Here is a 21,344-nt window from a genome sequence, read left to right as displayed (position 1 = left end):
TTGATTTCTGAACTCTTCCTGAGATAAAACATTAGTATTGTTGGATCTAAATGATTATGAACTTGTTTTCTTAGCATTATTTGAGGTCTGCAAGCTCTGCATTTTTTTTTTTTATTTCGACCGTTTTTCATTTTCTGAAAATAAATACAAAATTTAATGCTTGGAAATTCCAAGACATGTTGTCAGTAGTTTATAGAATAAAAGAGCAATTTACATTTTACTCAGAAATATACCTATAAAGAGAAAAATCAGACAAACTGAAAATTTTGCATTGGTCTCTTAATTTTTGCCAGAGCTGTATATATATTTAACTTCCAGAGTAAGTTCTAAACAATAGAGATCCAACTTGGTCATGTATTGTCTGGCCACCTTTGGGTCAGTTAGAAGTATAGGATGCCACACTGAAGATTTGGGATTCTCTGATATCTTGGAAACCCTGAGGAAGCTGTGGAGTATTTGATGTGTTCAGTGCGGCCAGAGAGCCATCTGCCCTGGTAATTTCATAGCCTTTAGAGAACATAGTAATTATACAGCAGAGATGATACATTATTTAACATCCTCAGCTCTACCTTTTTGTAAATTTCCTTCTTACTTGTTACTGTTGATGTACTGCATGTTTCAACCCATATTGGAAATAAAGAAACGGCTTACAAATCAATTAGTAGAAAACTCCCCTTTCTTTAGCTAGGCTGGCTTGCATGGAAACCAGCCTCAGCACATTTATTACCTGAGTGGCCACATCTGTTGACAGACTCATGAAAGTTTAGTGGGATCTTCCTCTACTTATTTATTTACAGTATTTTTTTTAACTTCTTTGTATTATTCGCATAGTAGCAATAGGTAATTTTAACTATAAATTAGCAGGATTTGCCTATCAATCTCTGTTTCTAGATCTCTGGATGTCAAACTCTATAGTAAAAAGTCCCAACTTTCCTGTGGGCAGCATTTTTATAGCACTGAGGTACAGCCGAGTTGGATAAGTCGGATAAGTCAGATGACGCATGGAACAACAGCTGGATATGCTAGACAGCATGTGAAGCTGCAGAGCCAATAATATGGATAGGTAACCCCTAACAGCACATCCGAGTGTGGACCGGAAACTTGGAGCAGCAGAGCTGAGTGTGTGAACAGGCACCGTGGATTAGCAGTGCTGAGTTTGAAGCATAGCAGGGATGAGTCTGTCAGGAGACTCACTTTGAGAGATATGTAAAGAAGCCCTGTGATAAAAATAGAGTTGTCTTGTGGCATATAGAGTTTAGAAACATGGTAGTGAGGATTTCAAACTACTTGAATACTCTGGCGATGTGCTGCCACCTGAGCCAACCAAAAAGGCCTAGATGAGTGACATCACTGGAGCTCACTGAGCAATTTTGAACCTCAGAATAAACCCTCACATATAAATCCAGACTGACATGTAATAGATCATTTAAGTATCTTTTATGCAAACTTTTATTTAAAGCAGAAGTAGCTAAATGGAATCCTAACATCGCTGTTATCATACTGAGATATAGACTAAGCGACGCACCAGCATTCCCGACAACGATACGACCTGGTAAGGATCGTTGCATGGTCGCTACATGGCTGTCAAACAGGCAGACTTACCCAACGACGCATGAACGATCCAGCGATCCGTATAACGACCTCGACGGTCGTTGGGACCTTGTCACACAGCAGCGATTCTGACGACTCCCGCCTGCGTCCATGATTTCTGAGTCGCTAACTAGGTCGCTCGTCGGTGTCAAACACAGCGATGCATCCTGGCCAGCGGGACACCACCGATCAAAAAATGACCCAGGACATTCGAGCACGAACACCGACATCGCAGCGGGGGCCTGGTCACCGCTATTGTGTCACACGTAGCGAGATCGCTGTTGCATCACAAAATTAGTGATGCTTCAGCGATCTCGCTATGTGAGACGGGGCCTTAAGTCCATACACTAGGCGTCCTCTGCGGCTTCCCGTCTTACATGCTTGGCACCACAGTAATAAACACAGGAATGGAGAGTGCATTTTTCTGGTTGTCCTCATGCTCTGTTCAAAAGTATGGTAGGGTAAACCTATATTTATGTGTTTCCTTGTGTCTGTATTTGGATCTGACAGCAGCTCTGTAATTTAGTTGGAGCAGCCTTAAAATATAAATGAAAGATGCTCTAACACAAATATGTATTTTTCTAGCTTATCTAAAGTCTGTTTTAGTAACTAGTCTTTGGGAAGCTATGAGTACATTACATTGGCATAATACTAGGGGTTATAGAAGGTCCCAAAATATGATCTCAAAATGCAAATAAAGCAATTGAAACTTCAAATTTTCAAATAAGAAACTGAAAAGGAGACATATTTTATATAAAAAGGTGAAACTTTAAACTACAGAGGTAAAAAAAATATTGTGTTTGATAGGTAGCATTTAAAAAAATAACTAAAAGTTCAACGACAATGGTTAAATGGTCCATAAGGTAAGGTGACAAAGTGGTCTCCTGATTTTTGCGTGTCAATAGCTTGTATAAAGTGTTTGGCTTTTGGACTCAGTTTATTATAAAAACCAGACCCTTCCAGTAGCTTAAGAGCAGACGGAAAGGGCGGCTATCCTCCTGATATGTGTAGCTTTTAAGTATATCAGTAAATTTATTATTTTATTGTTTTTTTTTTACAACTTCATAAATTGCCAGTATTTTTTTAAAAAAAGAGTGTGATCAGAAAATAAAAATAGTGAATGTGTTGGCAGCATATTCATTCCACTCTCTTTTTTCTATTGTAGGATATTACTTGGCAAGATGAACATTCAGCACCGTTTTCCTGGGAAACTAGAGTAAGTGTGTGTGTGTGTCTGTGTGTGTGTGTGTGTATATATATATATATATATATATATATATATATATATATACTAGCTGAAGAGCCCGGCGCAGCCCGGGCATAGTAACTAACTGTGGTTAGTTATAGCAAATTATATTTATCCTCCATCCCATAGTCCCGTGCCCATATACCCATCATACATATCCACGATCCCATAGGCCCGTGCCCATATACCCATCATAAATATCCTCCATCCCATAGTCCCGTGCCCATATACCCATCACACATCCTCCATCCCATAGTCCCATGCGCATATACCCATCATACATATTCGCCATCCCATAGTCGAGTGCCCATATACCCATCACACATCCTTCATCTCAAAGTCCCATGCCCATATACCCATCATACATATTCTCCATCCCATAGTCCCGTGCCCATATACCCATCATACATATCCTCCATCCCATAGTCCAGTGCCCATATATCCATCACACATCCTCCATCCCATAGTCCCGTGCCCATATACCCGTCATACATATACTCCATCCCATAGTCCAGTGCCCATATACCCATCACACATCCTCCATCCCATAGTCAACCATTATGACATCATAATGAGCGGCGGGGCTTGCAACCTATGATGACATCAGCGTCGCCATGGCAACCATTGTGACATCATACTGAGGGGCGGGGCTTGTTATGCACACACTTTTTCCCCATTATGTAGATAGGGGCAAAATTGTTTGGTGATTTGGAACGCTAAAATTTCACCTCACAGCATAGCCTAGGACGCTCTCGGGGTCCAGACGTGTGACTGTGCCAAATTTTGTGGCTGTAGCTGCGATGGTGCGGATGCCAATCCCGGACATACATACATACATACATACATACATACATACATACATACACACACTTGAGCTTGATATATATATATATATATATTAAAAATAAAGGGAACACTTAAACAACAAAATGTAACTCCAAGTCAGTCACACGTCTGTTAAATCAACACTGATTGTGATTCATTTTCTCCTGCTGTTGTGCCAATGGAATAAACAGGTAAAAATGATAGGAAGGTCTCTAACATCCATGTGTCTGCTCAGTAAGAGTGTCTAGTGTTCCCTTTATTTTTTTGAGCAGTATATATATGCTTCCTAAAAGTAAAACTACTTTCAACACTACTTTAGTTAAATATATTTCATAGTGTGACAACACAGCATTTGATCTTAATTAAGCCAGATGTGTATTTTCAGTAGGCCAGGAGACATAAACTATTGTCCATATTGGCTTTACATAGACTTGGACCTTTTACATTTGTGGCCAGTCTCTCTGGTTCTTCTCTCATTTAATGTTCAGGTACAAACAGACAGAATAAGATTCCTTTCTCTCTGCTATTTAAAATTCTCCAGCCTGCCAAACTAAACAGCTTCCTCTGGCCACAAGAGGCCTTAGATGCTTGTGAAATAGTATACATTCCGTCTAACTGAATAACATGTAAAAATAGACTTCTGAGCTTTCCGCATTATAACTGGGAAAAACTGAATTTAATTTTTCGTCTTAAAGACTATGGATATCTTTTTTATAAAATTGTAAGAATCATATGAAGAGAAACATTTCTTTAACTGTTTTGTAGCTTGTGTGGTTCCCCTGAGGGGCCAGTCGCCACAGAGGTAGTGCATCTCATCCAGAGGTGTAGTATCCTACCCTCAGGTAAGAAGGGAGCACTACCCAGGACTTTAACACTCGCACCCAACACAGACAAGTTCAGTCTGGGCATCTGGGTGTACCCTTGGGGAGGATGGCCTCACCCCAGGCTGGCTAGGAAAGGGTGTGAGAGAGTGGGTGGGCAAGGTAGGAAAAAGGGGAGGATCTTAGAAGGTGAGTTAGCAGTGATAGTCAGTTGGTGAGGAGAAGGACTGCAGTAGGAAAAGCTAGAGAGAGAGTTGTGAGGGGAGCCTGAAGGAAGCTTCTGGGAGGACAGAAAGGGTCCTTGGTGCACGGGAAGTGCGGAAGCCACCCGTGGGGCCCGTATCCAGAAGTGGAGAGACCAGGTCGCAATAGGGGAACCGGCCCCTAAGACTAGTGGAGGACTACAAGACTCAGCTAGCAAGCCGGAGGCCGGGGTAACTGTACGTACCTCAGCCACAACCACATTCATTCACCAAAAAGGCAGCCATATAGGAGCAAGGGGACTCAGAGGACGTCGCCCGACAAGGTCCGCGGCTGCCGGCTTGGGGACACTGTTTGTGAAGGTGCTGGGCAGAAGTAGTGGAAACCAGTGCAGTGAAACGGCCAGGAGTGAAACACAGAAAGGAGTCCTGGAAAGGTGTATCTCAATCTATCTGGGAGTTTGCTGGATCCCTCACCTGGAGGACATGGCACTAAGCAGGCATCTGTGCACAAGAGAACTGTGAGTAAAATATTGTAAACTGCATCCTGCTTTGTCATTAGCGTCTCACCTTCCCTGCACCACACTCACCACCACAGCCACCATCTTTACTTATAACATCCTAACTGCCCAGGGACACAGCTCTACCTGTGGAGAGCTTAATCATCTTTGCTGCCCTAACACCATCCCAGAGGATCTGCATTGCAGCGTCGGCTACCCTTGCCGAATACCACGAGTGGCGTCACGACTAAATCACCTATCAACTACCCCATCATCATTATCTTTTATTAATTTTACTGGATGCCCAGGGCCACGGACCGGGTCACTGCTGCCGTGACATCCCCTTTAAGAACTGACCGGCCCAGTACCGAGTAACCTAAGGCCCTGTGGGGTGCTCCACTTGCATGTATTACAATACATTACAAGCTGCTCATTGCTGTTCAGTATTAATCCCAACATGTGGTCTAAGTAAGTAGTCCCTCTTGTATTCTCCTGAATGTTAGTCTAAGCTCAGTTCTAATTTTAATTTGTCATGATCAGAAGTAATAATCCCAAAAAAGGCTAAATACGTAAAAGCTCATCCATAAGAGTACAGCAAAAATCCAAAAAGAAAAAATAGGACCAAAGAGCAATAAATAAAATATGTAAATTGTATTGTATACAAAAATTGAATAGATTAGTAATATATGTTATATAGCAATAGGAAAAAGGGAATCATATTATTGAACGCTATTTTCGCTGTAAGGCAATATTTTCTCTTATGCACTATTATTGTAGATCCGTGTTTTGGACCACTTATATTGTACTATTGCACTTTATACTCAATAATTGAGAGATATTTGCTTATTCAACTATTTATAAATTTCTTATCTGGCGGTTATTGTTTATTTATATCTAAACACTTGCTGTTCTTTTATGGCCAATTGTATATTCTTTGGGTATATGTTGTATATGGATTTCACCAATAAGGCTACTTTCACACATCAGGTTTTCGGCGTCAGGCGCGATCCGGCGTCGTGCCGGAACGCCGGATCCGGCAAATGTTTCGTAAAACCGGATGTGACGGATCCGGTTTTCTGGCTGATCCGTCTTTTTCTGGACAGACAAAACCGGATCCGTCTCATCCGGTTCATCCGTTTTTCTATCCGTTTTTCGACGGATTACGCCGGATCCGGTTTTTAAAATTGACCCTTGTGGCCTTCCGAACGGGATTGGCTACTGGAAAACTATATATAGCATGTTCCTACAGCCCTTCTTTGACAGGTTGTAGAGGAGAAAGTGCAGGTTGGAGAGAAGAGCAAGTTACTGGCGAAGATGGATGTTGTCATTGGAAATATTTTGAAGAATTTGGCGGATTTTACAGCGGAGGCAAATCGTTTGAGGGTGATTGTTCTGGAGAAGGAGAGAGCGAGACAGCAGCGCATCAGGCATCGTAGACGACGTTTGTGGATCCACCCCATCACAGCCAAGAGAATGACGCGTGGGGTCTATTCTACACTATGCATGGACCTTCGACGAAACCCGGATAAATTTTTTGGATATGTTAGGATGAAAATGGAGAATTTTGATTACTTGGTGGAGCGCATTGCACACCTCATAAGAAAAGCGGACACCTATTGCCGCTTCTCTGTTTCACCCGCAGAGCGTCTGATGGTGACTTTAAGGTAAGCCACATTTATTGGATATGATCGCATCAGAGCACACTTTCACTGCAATCTTGTTGGTGGTAATTTGTATCTCCAAGTGTTATAGGTCAGTTTTGGTATGTAATGCTGTGATTTAAAACTAATTTATTGTTTTTTAATTCCCCACAGATTTCTTGCAACTGGAGAATCCCTTTCGTCACTGCATTTCCAGTACAGACTCGGGATTTCCACCATATCTGGAATTGTGAAGTACACATGCCGTGCACTGTGGGACTCCTTAGCTGAAGAGTTTTTACCAGAGCCCACAACAGAGAGGTGGATTGAAATTGCTGACAAGTTTCAACAGATATGTCAGTTTCCCAACTGCTTGGGCGCTGTGGATGGGAAACATATCCGCATTGTAAAGCCAGCTGGATCGGGATCGGAATATTTCAATTACAAGAAATATTTTTCAATTGTCCTCATGGCCATCGCTGACGCGGAATACAAATTTATTGCGGTTGATATTGGGGCCTATGGCCGCTCCAATGACTCTCAAGTTTTCAAACTGTCTGCCATGGGGCGTAAACTGTATGGAAACACCTTCCAGTTCCCACCACCTAGACCACTGCCGCAAACATCTGGTCCACCTATGCCATTTGTCTGTGTAGGGGATGAAGCCTTCCAGCTGTCAGAACACCTTTTGAAACCGTACTCTAGCAGAGGATTGACAAGACCAAAACGCATTTTTAATTACCGCCTCACAAGAGCAAGAAGAATGGTTGAATGTACCTTTGGTATTCTGACAGCCAAATGGCGGGTCCTATTGACTGCGATCAACCTCAAGACAGAAACTGTGGACGAGGTGATCAAAGCGTGCGTGGTACTCCACAATTTTGTTATCTGCAAGGAACCCATTTCCATTGAGGACACCTCTGAAGAAACCACCTTGCAAGATTACCATGACATTACCACTAGAAGTTCTGTGACGGTTTCAGTAATGAGGGACAATTTTGCACTATACTTTATGTCACCTCAAGGCAGAGTACACTGGCAGGATGACAGAGTGTGAAAGATTTGTGCCCTAACCAAACTTGTGTACCTTCTGTACCAACAGTATATACCTTTGCCAACCAAAGTTGGCTATCTTGTCATGGTCTCTATTTTTAGCTTTAGGCCACAGGTGTGTACCTGGTTGTGTTTTATGCAAAGTATTTCACCTTTTAACAAAAGTTGTGTACATTGTTAGGAAATCACCAACAATAAACACAACTTTTTAGGTGAAATACTTTGCTTCAAACACAACCAGGAACACAACTGTGGCAAAAAGCTAAAATTTACCCACAGTTATATACCTAGTTTTGAATACCATTTCACCTTTTAAATACCCTGTATTTAACCTTTTTCGCCGCAGAAAGAAATGACAGACAACCAGTGTAAAATAATTTAACTTTTATTGAAAAATGTTTTTTTTAGTAAACTTTTTTAAAATTTTAATAAACTTGTTTAATAAAACTTTGAAACTATAAAACTGAAACCATAAAACTGGTCATTTTTATTTAAATACACACATTATAAATCTGTGTAGTGTGTGGTGGAAATACTGCTGTAGGGGCTGCGGGACACTTCGACACTGGGAGTGTGGAGAGAGGAATGGGATCGTGGTGGGGAAGGAACAGTTAGAGGTGAAGGTGTGGAAAAAACTACAGAATGGGTGGACATGTGGGAAGCAGAAGAGGTGGTGGGTGGTGGAGTGGAGGGTTGGGCAGGGACTGTAGGAGCAGATGATGTTGATGGCAAATTGTATGGGGAAGGAGTTTGGTACGGGGCAGGTTGCTGGAAGTGGGGAGATGTCTGGTACGGGGCAGGTTGCTGGAAGTGGGGAGATGTCTGGTACGGGGCAGGTTGCTGGAAGTGGGGAGATGTCTGGTACGGGGCAGGTTGCTGGAAGTGGGGAGATGTCTGGTACTGGGGAGTTTGCAGGTACTGTGGAGGTTGCTGGTACTGGGGAGGTTGCTGGTGCTGGGGAGGTTGCTGGTGCTGGGGAGGTGGATGGTGCTGGGGAGGTGGATGGTGCTGGGGAGGTGGATGGTATGTAATAGGAGGGGGAGGATGGAAAGTGGCTGGAGGTGGATGGTATGTAATAGGAGGGGGAGGATGGAAAGTGGCTGGAGGGGGTGTAGATGTAATAGGAGGGGGAGGATGGAAAGTGGCTGGAGGGGGTGCAGGTGGAGGAACTACTGTGGTGGGAGGAGGAGGAGGTTGGGAGGTAACTTGCTGGAGAGCAGCGTGGCATGAATGCATTACATGCATCTGCTGGGCAGGAGAGAGCGTTTCCATGCGCTCCACAACAGACCTGAAAAAGGTGTGGTTTGGCGAAGATCTTGCTTCTGAATGCATGGTTTGCAGAAGTGTCTTCACCTCCAGAATGCTGGAGTTGATCTGCTGATAGCCTGCGGAGATTTGCTCTGACAAGACTTTTAGACAGTTCTGGAAAGATGCATTCAGATGCAAGAACTCTGGCGCATAAGTCTTTTCCTGACCCCTCTGCCGCTGCCGCCCAGTACCCGCAGGTGTACTAGAGGTGGCAGGGGCAGAAGGGTGGGGTAAAGGGAAAGCGATCTCCTCACCAGCAGCTTCATGTAATGTAGGCGGCCACGATGCTCCTGTGCTGGTGGATGGGACAGATGGGTCGAATGTGTGGGAAGGCTGGGAAGGTGCAGATGTACCGGGGCGGTCGAAGTGTCCCTCGGTGCCGGTCTCCTCAGGGATCGCCTCAGAAGGGTCCAATCGTGCCGGCTCCCGAGTGCTGCTCACCGTGCTGTGGAATAAAGAGAAAAAAAAACAATTAAAATACTGACATGGTATGGCCCTGGCTAAAAAAAAAAATTTAGATATAACATTTTTTTTCACATGTGGTGTGTAATATTTACCTTCTGGTGACCATTGTTTCCCGGAGGAACGACAGGGCTTCTGCGTACTTGTACTTGCTCCTGCGTCCTCCAGATCCACTCGGGGCCCGCATCTCTTTATTGAACTCCTTCTTGAAACGATCTCTCACAGACCGCCACCGATTCACAATTCTGTTCCCTGAAACGAGAAAGGAGTGGTTAGTATACAACATCAGTGTTTCCCAAACTCCAGTCCTCATGGTCCCCAGGGGTCATGTTTTCAGGATTTCCATAGTAAATAGAAATCCTGAACACATGATCCGTGGGGACCACGAGGACTGGAGTTCGGGAAACACTGGTTTACATCAAGCAACCGGTACTGTATATACTTACGCTCTTTAATCTGGGCCCGAGCTTCGAGGTCCTCCCAGCGGCCCACAAGGAGCGAACAGATTTCCTCCCAGAGTCGTCGGGTAACGATCAGGTCAGCGTGGCGGCGGTTAGCCATATTCCAGAGCGGTTCCCTTTCTCTGACGAGATCGATGAGGCGGTCCACATCAATCCCTCCATCCTCACCGTCAGAGTCGGGAGCACGCTGTGAAGGCTGTTAAAGAAAAAGACAAAAATAACATAATTAGCCTCCACAAAAGAAATGAAATAAAAAGTGCAAAAAAACAAAGCAAAAATATTTATACTTACACGCTGGTGACCGCCGCGTTGCTGTCGCCGACGACCCTGGGAGGCACTGCGAGGACCTCTTGGCCAAGCACCAGATTGGGAAGACTAGAGAAGAAAACAAAAAATGTTATGTCTTTGGATGTAGGCATTTGTTTGCTGTGTGTGGTCTGCAGAACATTGTTTTCTATGTGTTGTGTGTAGTGTGATGTTGTGTTTCTGCGTTTGATGCAAAAAACTTACCAATTGTGAGCCCACTCCAGGTTTCTGTCCACCCCTTCCTTCTTCTTCTGGGAGCTCCTCTTCATCTTGTGATTCCTGTTTTGAAATAAAAGGCAATGAATAGACATATATTACAGAGAAGATGGATTTTGGAAATAAAAACTTACCGTCAAACGCGGACGATGCGAGGGAGGGCTCCTAGAAGATGATGTGCTGTCTTCCTGGTGGCCACACTCCATGCCTGTGGGTGGTGTTCCAGCTGCTGCCATTGCTGCTGCTGCTGCATCTATTGGGCGGCTGTTGAATAAAGAGAAACAAAGGGCCAATGAATATCTTGATATTCAATAGCCCTAGTTTGGAGGAATGGGTTATTTGATAATTACCGTCTCTCATCTGCTGCTGGCCTCCCCTCCTCAGCATGTTCTATTTGCTGCTCCATTTGGGGTGGTGGTGGTGCGGATGGTGCTGCAGTGGTCTCCTGCCTTCTCCTGCTTCGCTTGGTTGCTTTCTTGGGTGGCATGTTGGGTGTGGCTGTGGGTCCCACTGTCTTGCTTTTATATATGTCTTGTGGGCAGAGCTACTGAGCATGCTCAGACCAAAAAACCGGATCCGGCGCATTGCGGCGCTCATAGGCTTTCATTGTGTGAAAAAGCCGGACACGCCGGATCCGGCGTGTCCGGCTTTTTCGCCGGAGACAAAAAACGTTACAGTAGACGTTTTTTCCAGACGCCGGATCGCGACACATTGCCGGATCCGGCGAAAACCGGATGAAACGCATAGCCATCCGGCGCGATCCGGCGCAAATGCAAGTCAATGGGGGGGAAACCGGATCCGGCATTGCATTTCGCCGGATCCGGTTTCTGTCAAAAGCGCCAGATCGCGCCTGACGGCGAAAACCTGATGTGTGAAAGAGGCCTAACCTGCCTTTTATATACCAGACCCAGTCTGAATGTGGCATCTAGGTGTCGCTGATTCCCTTTTTCATAGTGTTATATACCATATATTACTTATTCTATTCAATTTTTGTAAACAACAAAATTTACGTATTTTATTTATTGCTCTTTGGTCCTATTTTTTCTTTTTGGATTTTTTATGATCAGAAGTAAGCACCACTCCAGCAGGGGGTTTTAATTTCAGCGTTTGTGTAGCGCCAGTGCCACTAACCTAAATTCCCAAACTGGTTCTAAATTGTGTTCATCTGTCAGGAAATAGTGGGCGCTGTTACAGTGGCCGCTAAGTATACTCACAGCGGTGAATGAACCGGCACCGCCTATACCCCCATGACTGAAGCCGAATGCTGCTGGGAAGAATAAAGATCATTTTCTCCCTCTACATTCGGCTGCGTGCAGATGCCGGACAGTATAATAACACTATTAACCTGCAGATTAACCTTTAAATGAAAGGAGTGAGACCAGAGTGAGACCTGTAACTAATGTGGAACTGAACTTTGTCTCATTACAAACACAATTGCAGCAGCTCTTGCAGCTCTGTAATATTGCTACAGAGATAGAAGCTGAGAGGAACCCACAGATGTGTCAGGTATAATCACAGCTCCGCAGAGAGCCACCATTACACATCACCCTGGTAACACTCTCTTTTATTTAAAATAAGCTCTTGAGGCGGAGTTTCATGGAGATCAGTGTCCAGGCTATAGCTCTTAACAGCTCACATACAGTATAACAAAAATGGATTTGGAATAAGACCTCAGATTACAGATATCAAGATATCATTTTATTCCACTTTCTATGACTTACATGCCCATATTCACCTGTAGCAAGGCTTGATCCTACTAACAGATGCCCTTTACAATTGAGTTTAAAGGGGCTTTGCTTGCAGCATGTGAAGAATATATTTTTCCTAAATAAATTACTTTGAGACAGTGTACATACAGCTCTGGCGGTAGCGCTGATGGCTACAATTAAAAGCAGATGCTGGCTATGTAATGTAGCCAGCATATGCAGTGTGTAGAGTGGGCTCAGCTCCTGAACCCGCTCCAAACACCCTTAATGCACTTGAGCATGCAAATTATCAAAATACACTGCTGGCAGCTGTCTTTGCAATTGCTGACTATAGAAATTAGAGATGCGTTGTGTTTAAAAACAGGTCCTGGGACACTTTGGAAAAATGGCAATAGCACAGGTTCAATGAAAAAAAAAAAATCAATGTAATGCCGAGATGTTAGTGTACCTAGAAAGAATACAATAGGGGTCTGGTTATTGTATATTACGTCACTCCATAATATGAAGCCATTTTTCAACAAGACAATGCCAGGCCGCATGTTGCTTGTGCTACTGCGAGAAGCCTGTGTAGCTTAAAACATGCTACCATGGCCTGCAGCATCTCCAGACTTGTATCTCATAGAGCACATCTGGGGCGTCATTGGTCTGCAATTGCAAACGTTGCTGGATATATACGTTATGGAGCGGGTGTTTGGATTCTATAATGCTGTAGCTAAGCCCCCGATCCGACCTGAAAGATAAGAAAAATAAGGGGGGGCGGTCCAGTCCGATGGGTGTCGCAGGTCCGGGTCCGGCACCTCCCATCTTCTTGCGATGCCGCCCTCCTGTTTCTTCATCACTTCCCGGAATCCCGCTGGGCCTCTCTGACCTTTCCTGGCGCCTGTGCACTGCAGTACTTTGCTCTGCCCTAAATAGGGCAGAGAAGTACGTCTGCGCAGGAGCGCAATCCTGGGAGCGAGGAAGCAAGCAAGAGGGCGGCATCTCAAGAAGATGGGAGGCGCTGGACAAGGCCCTGCAACACCCATCGGAGTGAACCGCACCGGACCGCCACCCCCCCCCCCCCGGGTGAGTATAATAAAACTTAGTTTTCTTATCTTGCAGATCGGACCGGGGGCATTATAGAATGCTTATAGTGGCCAAAACAGGTGACAGGTTCCCTTTAAAATGTCTTGTGAGCCACAGGTTGGAGACCACAGCCTAGCAGCACACTTTTTCTCTTAGCCTTCATCTAAGTCCTGTCAGCCAGATGCTTAAATCTCTGCTCCGTGAAAATACATTTAACAGTGTATAAAAAGATCAGAAGAATCCTTTATTAGGAGCCTTTGTTCCCGGCCTCCTTGGTTTGGTCTGAGGACAACAGAAGTAGAAAGCATTCCAAGCTAGAGCTGACTAGCTGAGCAAGCTGAAGATGAGGTTCTATAATTTGTAGGATTGCAGTAGATAACACACTGACATTGTAGTTGGCAGTGGAATGTCAAGGCCATGTTTCTTTTTATGGAGGTGGTAGTGTTAAAAAAGCTAAGAAATGCTCGATTTTGAACAAAATCTTTTTTTGCGACACGCTCACATTTAACTAGTGGACTTTCCAGATGTTGGTATGTGGAAGTTTATATATTCACATTCCAATCTGGTGTCTGTCAATGTTTGGAAAATTCCTACTCTTTTGCAGACAATACTATTTTAAACCTTAATACACCCCCGTAGCATATATTTCGGAATAGTTCTGTTTGGCTTTGGGCAGTTTAGCTGTTATCCATTACCTGGTCTGGACAGTAAGAAGCAGCGTAAAGCCCGTCCAGTCACAACTATCCTCTACCCTTGTAGCGTTACTTACTTTGATGCTGGGCAGTCTGGGCAATGCCCAAGTAATGTAATTTACAGCATTGTTATATAGTTAGTCCTACTGACTGTCCAATTACAAGGGCTGCTCAGTGGACCAGTCCATGAGTTATTTTGCTGGTAAATATGTACTTCCCATATTCTATTTAAATCTCCAGTTTCCTGTCACTTTTGCCAATTATATTGCTATAATAGTTCTATGGTTTGTGATGTGCAGTTCCTCGGATTATCCCCTAGATGCCCTTCTGCATAGACACTTGGACTGCCTGACCTCACTTTTTTTTCTTCCCCAGACCACTGTCTTGGTTCTGGATTTTTCATTTTCTTCACTTATGGTTCTTATCTAATTCACTTGTTTTTTTGCTCAACTCGCTCCACCAGACAGCTGCCATTTTAGCTACAATCCAAGGGCCCATTAAACATAGGTCAGACCCCTGTATAGGAGATAAAGAGCTGGGTCCTGCTAAATGCTTTTATCACAAAGTCTGACCATGAATGTCACTTTTTAAGTTGACATATTATTTACACCTTGGTACTTTTAAAGGTATCTTATCATTAGAAAATGACACATTGTTTCAATAAGGTTGTTGTGACATGTATGTTTTAAAAAGAAAAAGTTGGCATTTTTTCATATTTCATTTCCAACACTGTCTTTATTAAGAAAAAAATAGTAATCTTAGAATTTTCACACTTGCCAGTGAGACTTCTTAAAGCTTAGACTTCCTATCCTTTCAGGAAGAATTTAGACCAGTTTTCTTATCAGTAGAGACAATGCTGGGTAACTTATTATTATTATTATTATTATTATTATTATAGTGCCATTTATTCCATTGCGCTTTACATGTGAGGAGGGGTATACATAGTTAAAAAAAAGTACAGTAATCTTAAACGATAGCAGTCACGACGGGTACAGGAGGAGAGAGGACTCTGCCCTTAAAGCTCAATGATCTTTCACAGGCAAAGATTGTGTCTGTATCTGACCATTGTGTTTATGTATAGTTATGGCCAAAAACTTTGCGACTGCCACAAATTTTGGCTTTCATCACTTTTACTATTTCAGTGATTTTAGATCTTTCAGACAGATTATTTCATAGGTTGCTGAAGTACGACTATCAGCATTTCAGGAGTTTTTAAACTTTTATTGACAACTACCGAAAGTTTTTGCAAAGTCTCAATATTTACAGTGTTGTCCCTTATTTTACAAGACTTCTGCAGTTCGCCATGTCAGCTAGATATCAGCTTCTGGACCAAATCCTGACTGATGGAAACCCATTCTTGTCTATTCGAAGCTTGAGAGTTTATCACAATTTCTAAGGTTTTGTTGGTACTCCTGCTTTTTGGGGATTGACCAAAGATCTCAAACCCATCGAGAACCTCTCGAGTTTCCTGACCATAGGCCTAAAATTTTAATGTTTTCTTCACTGAGCCACTTAGCATCTTTGACCTGTGTAATGTTTGTGGTATCATGCTGGAAAAAGCATTGTTCATCTCCAAATTGCTCCTGAACAGATTTAACACAAAAAAATCTGGTTTAAAAAATAGGACATTTTCTGATGGCATACCGTTAAAAGTACCAGGGGGTATGAAAATCTTAAAAGTGGCTTTTGCTGACAGAGTTTGTGAAAGAAATACTTAGAAGGATGCTGTTCGTTTTGGCAGGTCCCCATATTAGAGACCAGGGCTGTGGAGTCGGAGCTAAAATATATAATAAATTGGGTACAATAGTTCAATGCAGAATGTGCTGAATATTTTTTCATAGGAATTTGGGAAAGTTATGAAATGTCCTATAAATGGCTGTTCTATTCCTGATCTAAGGCTACATTCACACACAGCGTTTTTCCTGCGTTTTTCAGCTGCAAAAGCAGATCAACTTTTTAAAAAACCGCATCACCTGAAAGGTTTTTGAGCTCATAGATAATGTTTTCAATAGCAAAAGCAGATTAGAAAAACACCACACAAACTGACATGCTCATTCAGCCCAAAACCGGATCCTCACAAAACAATGTGTCTGAATGTCATATCTTGAAACCCATTGACTTTTCTAGGATGCCCAGAGTCACTGCATTTTACTGCAAAAAAACGGATCCGCAAAAACGCTGTGTGTGAATCATGGCCGTAGCCAGCGAGCGGCAGGGGGGCAGCTGCCCCCCCTATAAGCAGGGGCACGCACCTATTAAAACTCACTTGTATGCTGCAGTGCTCCCGTCCTGCACTGGCTCCAGACTACAGGGGGCAATCTCCCCTCCTCTATCCTGTCTTCTGCCATCTTCACCAGAGAGAGGAGGGGGAGGGGTACCTGCCCTGCACAGGATCCGATTCCTGGGCCCCGAGCTGGAGAAAGTGAGAAAGTTGTGCACACGCTGCAGCTGGCAATAAGAGATAGTCTGCAGGAGGGACATGCTCGAAATCTGATTGGAAAAGTGAGGAAATTGGTTATTGCTACCAGAACCCCTAAAATTGATTCCATCTTGAAGAGACTTGCTGGGAAAGGGGCAATTGTCGATCAAGCCACTCGGTGGGGCAGTACTTATTTAATGATTGAGCGATTGCTTGATCTAAAACTGTTTCTTATAGATATGGCCACCCCTCAGGTAACTCTAAATGAAGGTCAATGAACACAGGTGGCTGAATTGAAGGAATTGCTTTATCACCCATTTACCGTGACTAAAAAATTACAAGCTGAGGATTTAACTCCTAGCATTTTCATAAGGGAGTGGAAGAACTTGCTATTTTGCCTGTCCCAAAGAGGAGGTTTAATCGCAGATGGCATTTATGCTTCAATGAACCGGAGAGAGACACAGCTATTGGTAAATAAAATTTTTCTGGCAGCTGTTTATGTGGACCCAAGTCATCGTATACTGCTTGATGATCAACAGCTTACAAAAGGAAAAGGAGCTCTGACTGAGATAGCAGTTAGGATAAGTGGCCTACAGGAGGACTGCCAGGCGCAAGAGGACTTGGGTCCTGACAGTGCTACTGCTGCCATATCTTCATCCTCATCAGATGAGGAGTTTGACTTTGACAAGTATTTGGATAACATGGAGCAGGCAAAACATTGCCGCAAGGAAAAAGATTTCACTCTGTCTCCTATAGCAAGCAGATTGACCATATTTCAGCAAAATGTTTCACTTGCTCTCAAAGAAATAGAAAAATTCAACCGTTCATCAAAACTGACTGTGCATGAGGCAATTCCTTTATACCCAGAAATTGTTAGAGATGTTGCCCATGTGGTTACGGCTTTACCACCAACCCATGTTAGTGTAGAGAGGTTGTTCTCTAGCCTTAAAATTATTAGATCAGATTTGAGGTCATCTATGAAGGAGAATCTGATGGAGGCAATTCTATTTCTTAGAACAAATTCATAGACTGCACAAATATTATTTAGTATGTTTTTGTTGACAACTGTTTTTTGCCACTTACATATTTTATTACATAGGGATATTATATATATATATATATATATATATATATATATATATACATACACACAATATACAGTTGTGGCCAAAAGTATTGACACCCCTGCAATTCTGTCAGATAATACTCAGTTTCTTCCTGAAAATGATTGCAAACACAAATTCTTTGGTATTATTATCTTCATTTAATTTGTCTTAAATGAAAAAACACAAAGAATTGTCCTAAAGCCAAATTGGATATAATTCCACACCAAACATAAAAAAGAGGGTGGACAAAAGTATTGGCACTGCTCGAAAAATTATGTGATGCTTCTCTAATTTGTGTAATTAACAGCACCTGTAACTTACCTGTGGCACCTAACAGGTGTTGGCAATCACACTTGCAGCCAGTTGACATGGCTTAAAGTTGACTCAACCTCTGTCCTGTGTCCTTGTGTGTACCACATTGAGCATGGAGAAAAGAAAGAAGACAAAAGAACTGTCTGAGGACTTGAGAAACCAAATTGTGAGGAAGCATGAGCAATCTCAAGGCTACAAGTCCATCTCCAAAGACCTGAATGTTCCTGTGTCTACCGTGCACAGTGTCATCAAGAAGTTTAAAGCCCATGGCACTGTGGCTAACCTCCCTAGATGTGGACGGAAAAGAAAAATCGACAAGAGATTTCAACGCAAGATTGTGCGGATGTTGGATAAAGAACCTCGACTAACATCCAAACAAGTTTAAGCTGCCCTGCAGTCCGAGGGTACAACAGTGTCAACCCGTACTATCTGTCGGCGTCTGAATGAAAAGAGACTGTATGGTAGGAGACCCAGGAAGACCCCACTTCTTACCCCGAGACATAAAAAAGCCAGGCTGGAGTTTGCCAAAACTTACCTGAAAAAGCCTAAAACGTTTTGGAAGAATGTTCTGTGGTCAAGTAGAGCTTTTTGGGCAAAGGCATCAACATAGAGTTTACAGGAGAAAAAAAGAGGCATTCAAAGAAAAGAACATGGTCCCTACAGTCAAACATGGCAGAGGTTACCTGATGTTTTGGGGTTGCTTTGCTGCCTCTGGCACTGGACTGCTTGACCATGTGCATGGCATTATGAAGTCTGAAGACTACCAACAAATTTTGCAGCATAATGTAGGGTCCAGTGTGAAAAAGTTGGGTCTCCCTCAGAGGTCATGGGTCTTCCAGCAGGACAATGACCCAAAACACACTTCAAAAAGCACTAGAAAATGGTTTGAGAGAAAGCACTGGAGACTTCTAAGGTGGCCAGCAATGAGTCCAGACCTGAATCCCATAGAACACCTGTGGAGAGATCTAAAAATGGCAGTTTGGAGAAGGCACCATTCTAATATCAGGGACCTGGAGCAGTTTGCCAAAGAAGAATGGTCTAAAATTCCAGCAGAGCATTGTAAGAAACTCATTGATGGTTACCGGAAGCGGTTGGTCGCAGTTATTTTGGCTAAAGGTTGTGCAACCAAGTATTAGGCTGAGGGTGCCAATACTTTTGGCTGGCCCATTTTTGGAGTTTTGTGTGAAATGATCAATGTTTTGCTTTTTGCTTCAGTCTCTTTTGTGTTTTTTCATTTAAGACAAATTAAATGAAGATAATACCAAAGAATTTGTGTTTACAATCATTTTCAGGAAGGAACTGAGTACTATCTGACAGAATTGCAGGGGTGTCAATACTTTTGGCCACAACTGTATATATATACATATATATATATATATATATATATATATATATGTAATCGATATTACATAGTGTATTACATATTTGCAACTTATTACAGTTTTTTGTGTTCTAAAGTTGTATTCCAATAAATATATCTTATGTTCTATCTAAATATCTTGATTATTGTATCATAAAAGTGATTATATGTCTGATGTTCACATTGTACTACAATAAATTTTTCACTTAAATATAAGCAATATATGTGGGAGTCGGAGTCGGTGTAAGGGAAAATGAGGAGTCGGTCGCAGGTTTTGCTTACCGACTCCACAGCCCTGTTAGAGACCTATTTATAGTGGCATGTAAAAGTTTGGGTATCCCTGGTCAATATTACTGGTATTGTGACCAGTTAAGGAAGCTGAAGTTGAAATGATCTCTAAAAGGCTTAACGGTTAGACATTTCCTTTGCATTTTCGGGCAAAAAAAAAAATATTGTCATTTTTTACGTTTCAAAAATTACAACAAGGAAAACGGGCAGATGCAAAAGTTTGAGCACCCTGCATGGCTAGTACCTAGTAGCACCCCCTTTTGCAAGTACTACAGCTAGGGATGAGAGAATAGCTTTGGATAACTTCTTATCCAAATAGCTATAGTGCTTACCGAATAGCTGCAACGGTAACTCGGATACCTGGAGCACTCCCGATGATCAGCTGTTTGTTTGGCTCTCCATGCATGTGTTGTGACTGTCACACAGCCGCACGCAGCTGCGGCGCCGAACAGCTGATCATCGGGAGCGCTCCAGGTATCTGGGTTACCGTTGCAGCTATTCAGTAAGCACTATAAGGAGTTATCCAAAGCTATTCACTCATCCCTAATCACAGCTTGTAAATGCTTTTTGAAGCCAGCCAAGAGTCTTTGAATTGTTTGTGGGATTTTCATCCATTATTCCTTGAAAGATTCTTCCCATTCTGTGAGATTCCTGGATTGTCTTGCATGCACTACTATTTTGGGTTCCCTCAAAAATTCCCACACGGAAAATTGCCCACACAGAAAATTGCCAATTGCAGCCTCACAAAGTTTCAGATCTATGATATTTGAGGTGCCTAAGGCCACTTTCACACGTCAGTGTCTCTGGTACGTGTGGTGACAGTTTTCTCACGTACCAGAGACACTGACACACGTAGACTCATTCAAATGAATGGATCTATGTACATGTCAGCGTGTTTTCACGGTCCGTGTGTCCATGGGAAAAACACGATGACATGTCCGTTTTTAAGCAACAGCACCGATCACACGGACCCATGCAAGTCAATGGGTCCCTGTAAACAAGTACCGCACATGGATGGCGTGCGTGTTCCATCCGTGTACATTTTTAAAAGTCATAGGGTTAACATTGAAACAAATTCATCTACAAGCTGGGGTGTCAGAATACAGGCCTGCAGGGTAGGGGAAGAGGCTCAGGAGCACCCTTGTCCCCTTTCCTACATCTTAGGCTAGGTTCACATTGCGTTAGTGGCCCTGCATTCAACGGGATCCGTTACATAGCGGCAGTAACGCTATGTAATGGATGCGTTAATGCACCCATTGGCCGCAATGATACTAACGCATCCAAATGCATGCCGAAATCGGCATGATGTGTTACTTCGTGACGCACCCCCGAACGCTGCAGACCGCGTTCAATGGTACGTCATAATTTTGTTATGTTTAAATATCTATGTAATGTAGTGTAAGTGCAACCAAATACTTACTGATTGTCATGTTCCCCAGTTTCTGGCACTGCTCTGGTTCTCTTCTCAGGTGACTTCTGACTCCCCAGATCACACTGAGCCGGACGTAGCTTGTACATTGTAAGCCTATGGAGCTAATGTGACCTGTCACCAGGTCAAAAGTGGCCTTTTTTTTCTCTTTTATTTTATTCCCGCTACTCCCTCGAGTATTCTGTATTACTGATTTAGAAAAATAATGGAGCAGTGGGAATTAAATAAAAGTAAAAAAAATGACCATTTGTCATATTTAAAGAATATAGTGCTTAACTTAAAGAAGCACTTCCAATATTTTTTTTTATTCCCTAAATATGTATTTGACATGTATGGTCT

General features: G+C 42.9%; 1 protein-coding gene across 1 annotated transcript in view; it reads left to right on the top strand.

Moving 5' to 3' along the window:
• The window catches only part of CUNH1orf198 (chromosome unknown C1orf198 homolog), a 47,960-nt gene that overhangs the window by 14,983 nt on the left and 11,633 nt on the right, over nucleotides 1–21,344 (top strand). The window contains exon 2 of the mRNA XM_073557638.1: nucleotides 2,756–2,806. Coding sequence (XP_073413739.1) covers nucleotides 2,756–2,806 — 51 coding nt within the window. The remainder of the gene's footprint in view (nucleotides 1–2,755; nucleotides 2,807–21,344) is intronic.

The sequence above is a fragment of the Dendrobates tinctorius genome, unplaced genomic scaffold (assembly GCF_039654945.1).
Source record: "Dendrobates tinctorius isolate UK_male_01 unplaced genomic scaffold, ASM3965494v1 ptg000250l, whole genome shotgun sequence".
Taxonomy (NCBI): Eukaryota; Metazoa; Chordata; class Amphibia; order Anura; family Dendrobatidae; genus Dendrobates; species Dendrobates tinctorius.
Note: the sequence above shows the minus strand (reverse complement) of the source record. Positions and strands in the feature narration are given on the sequence as shown.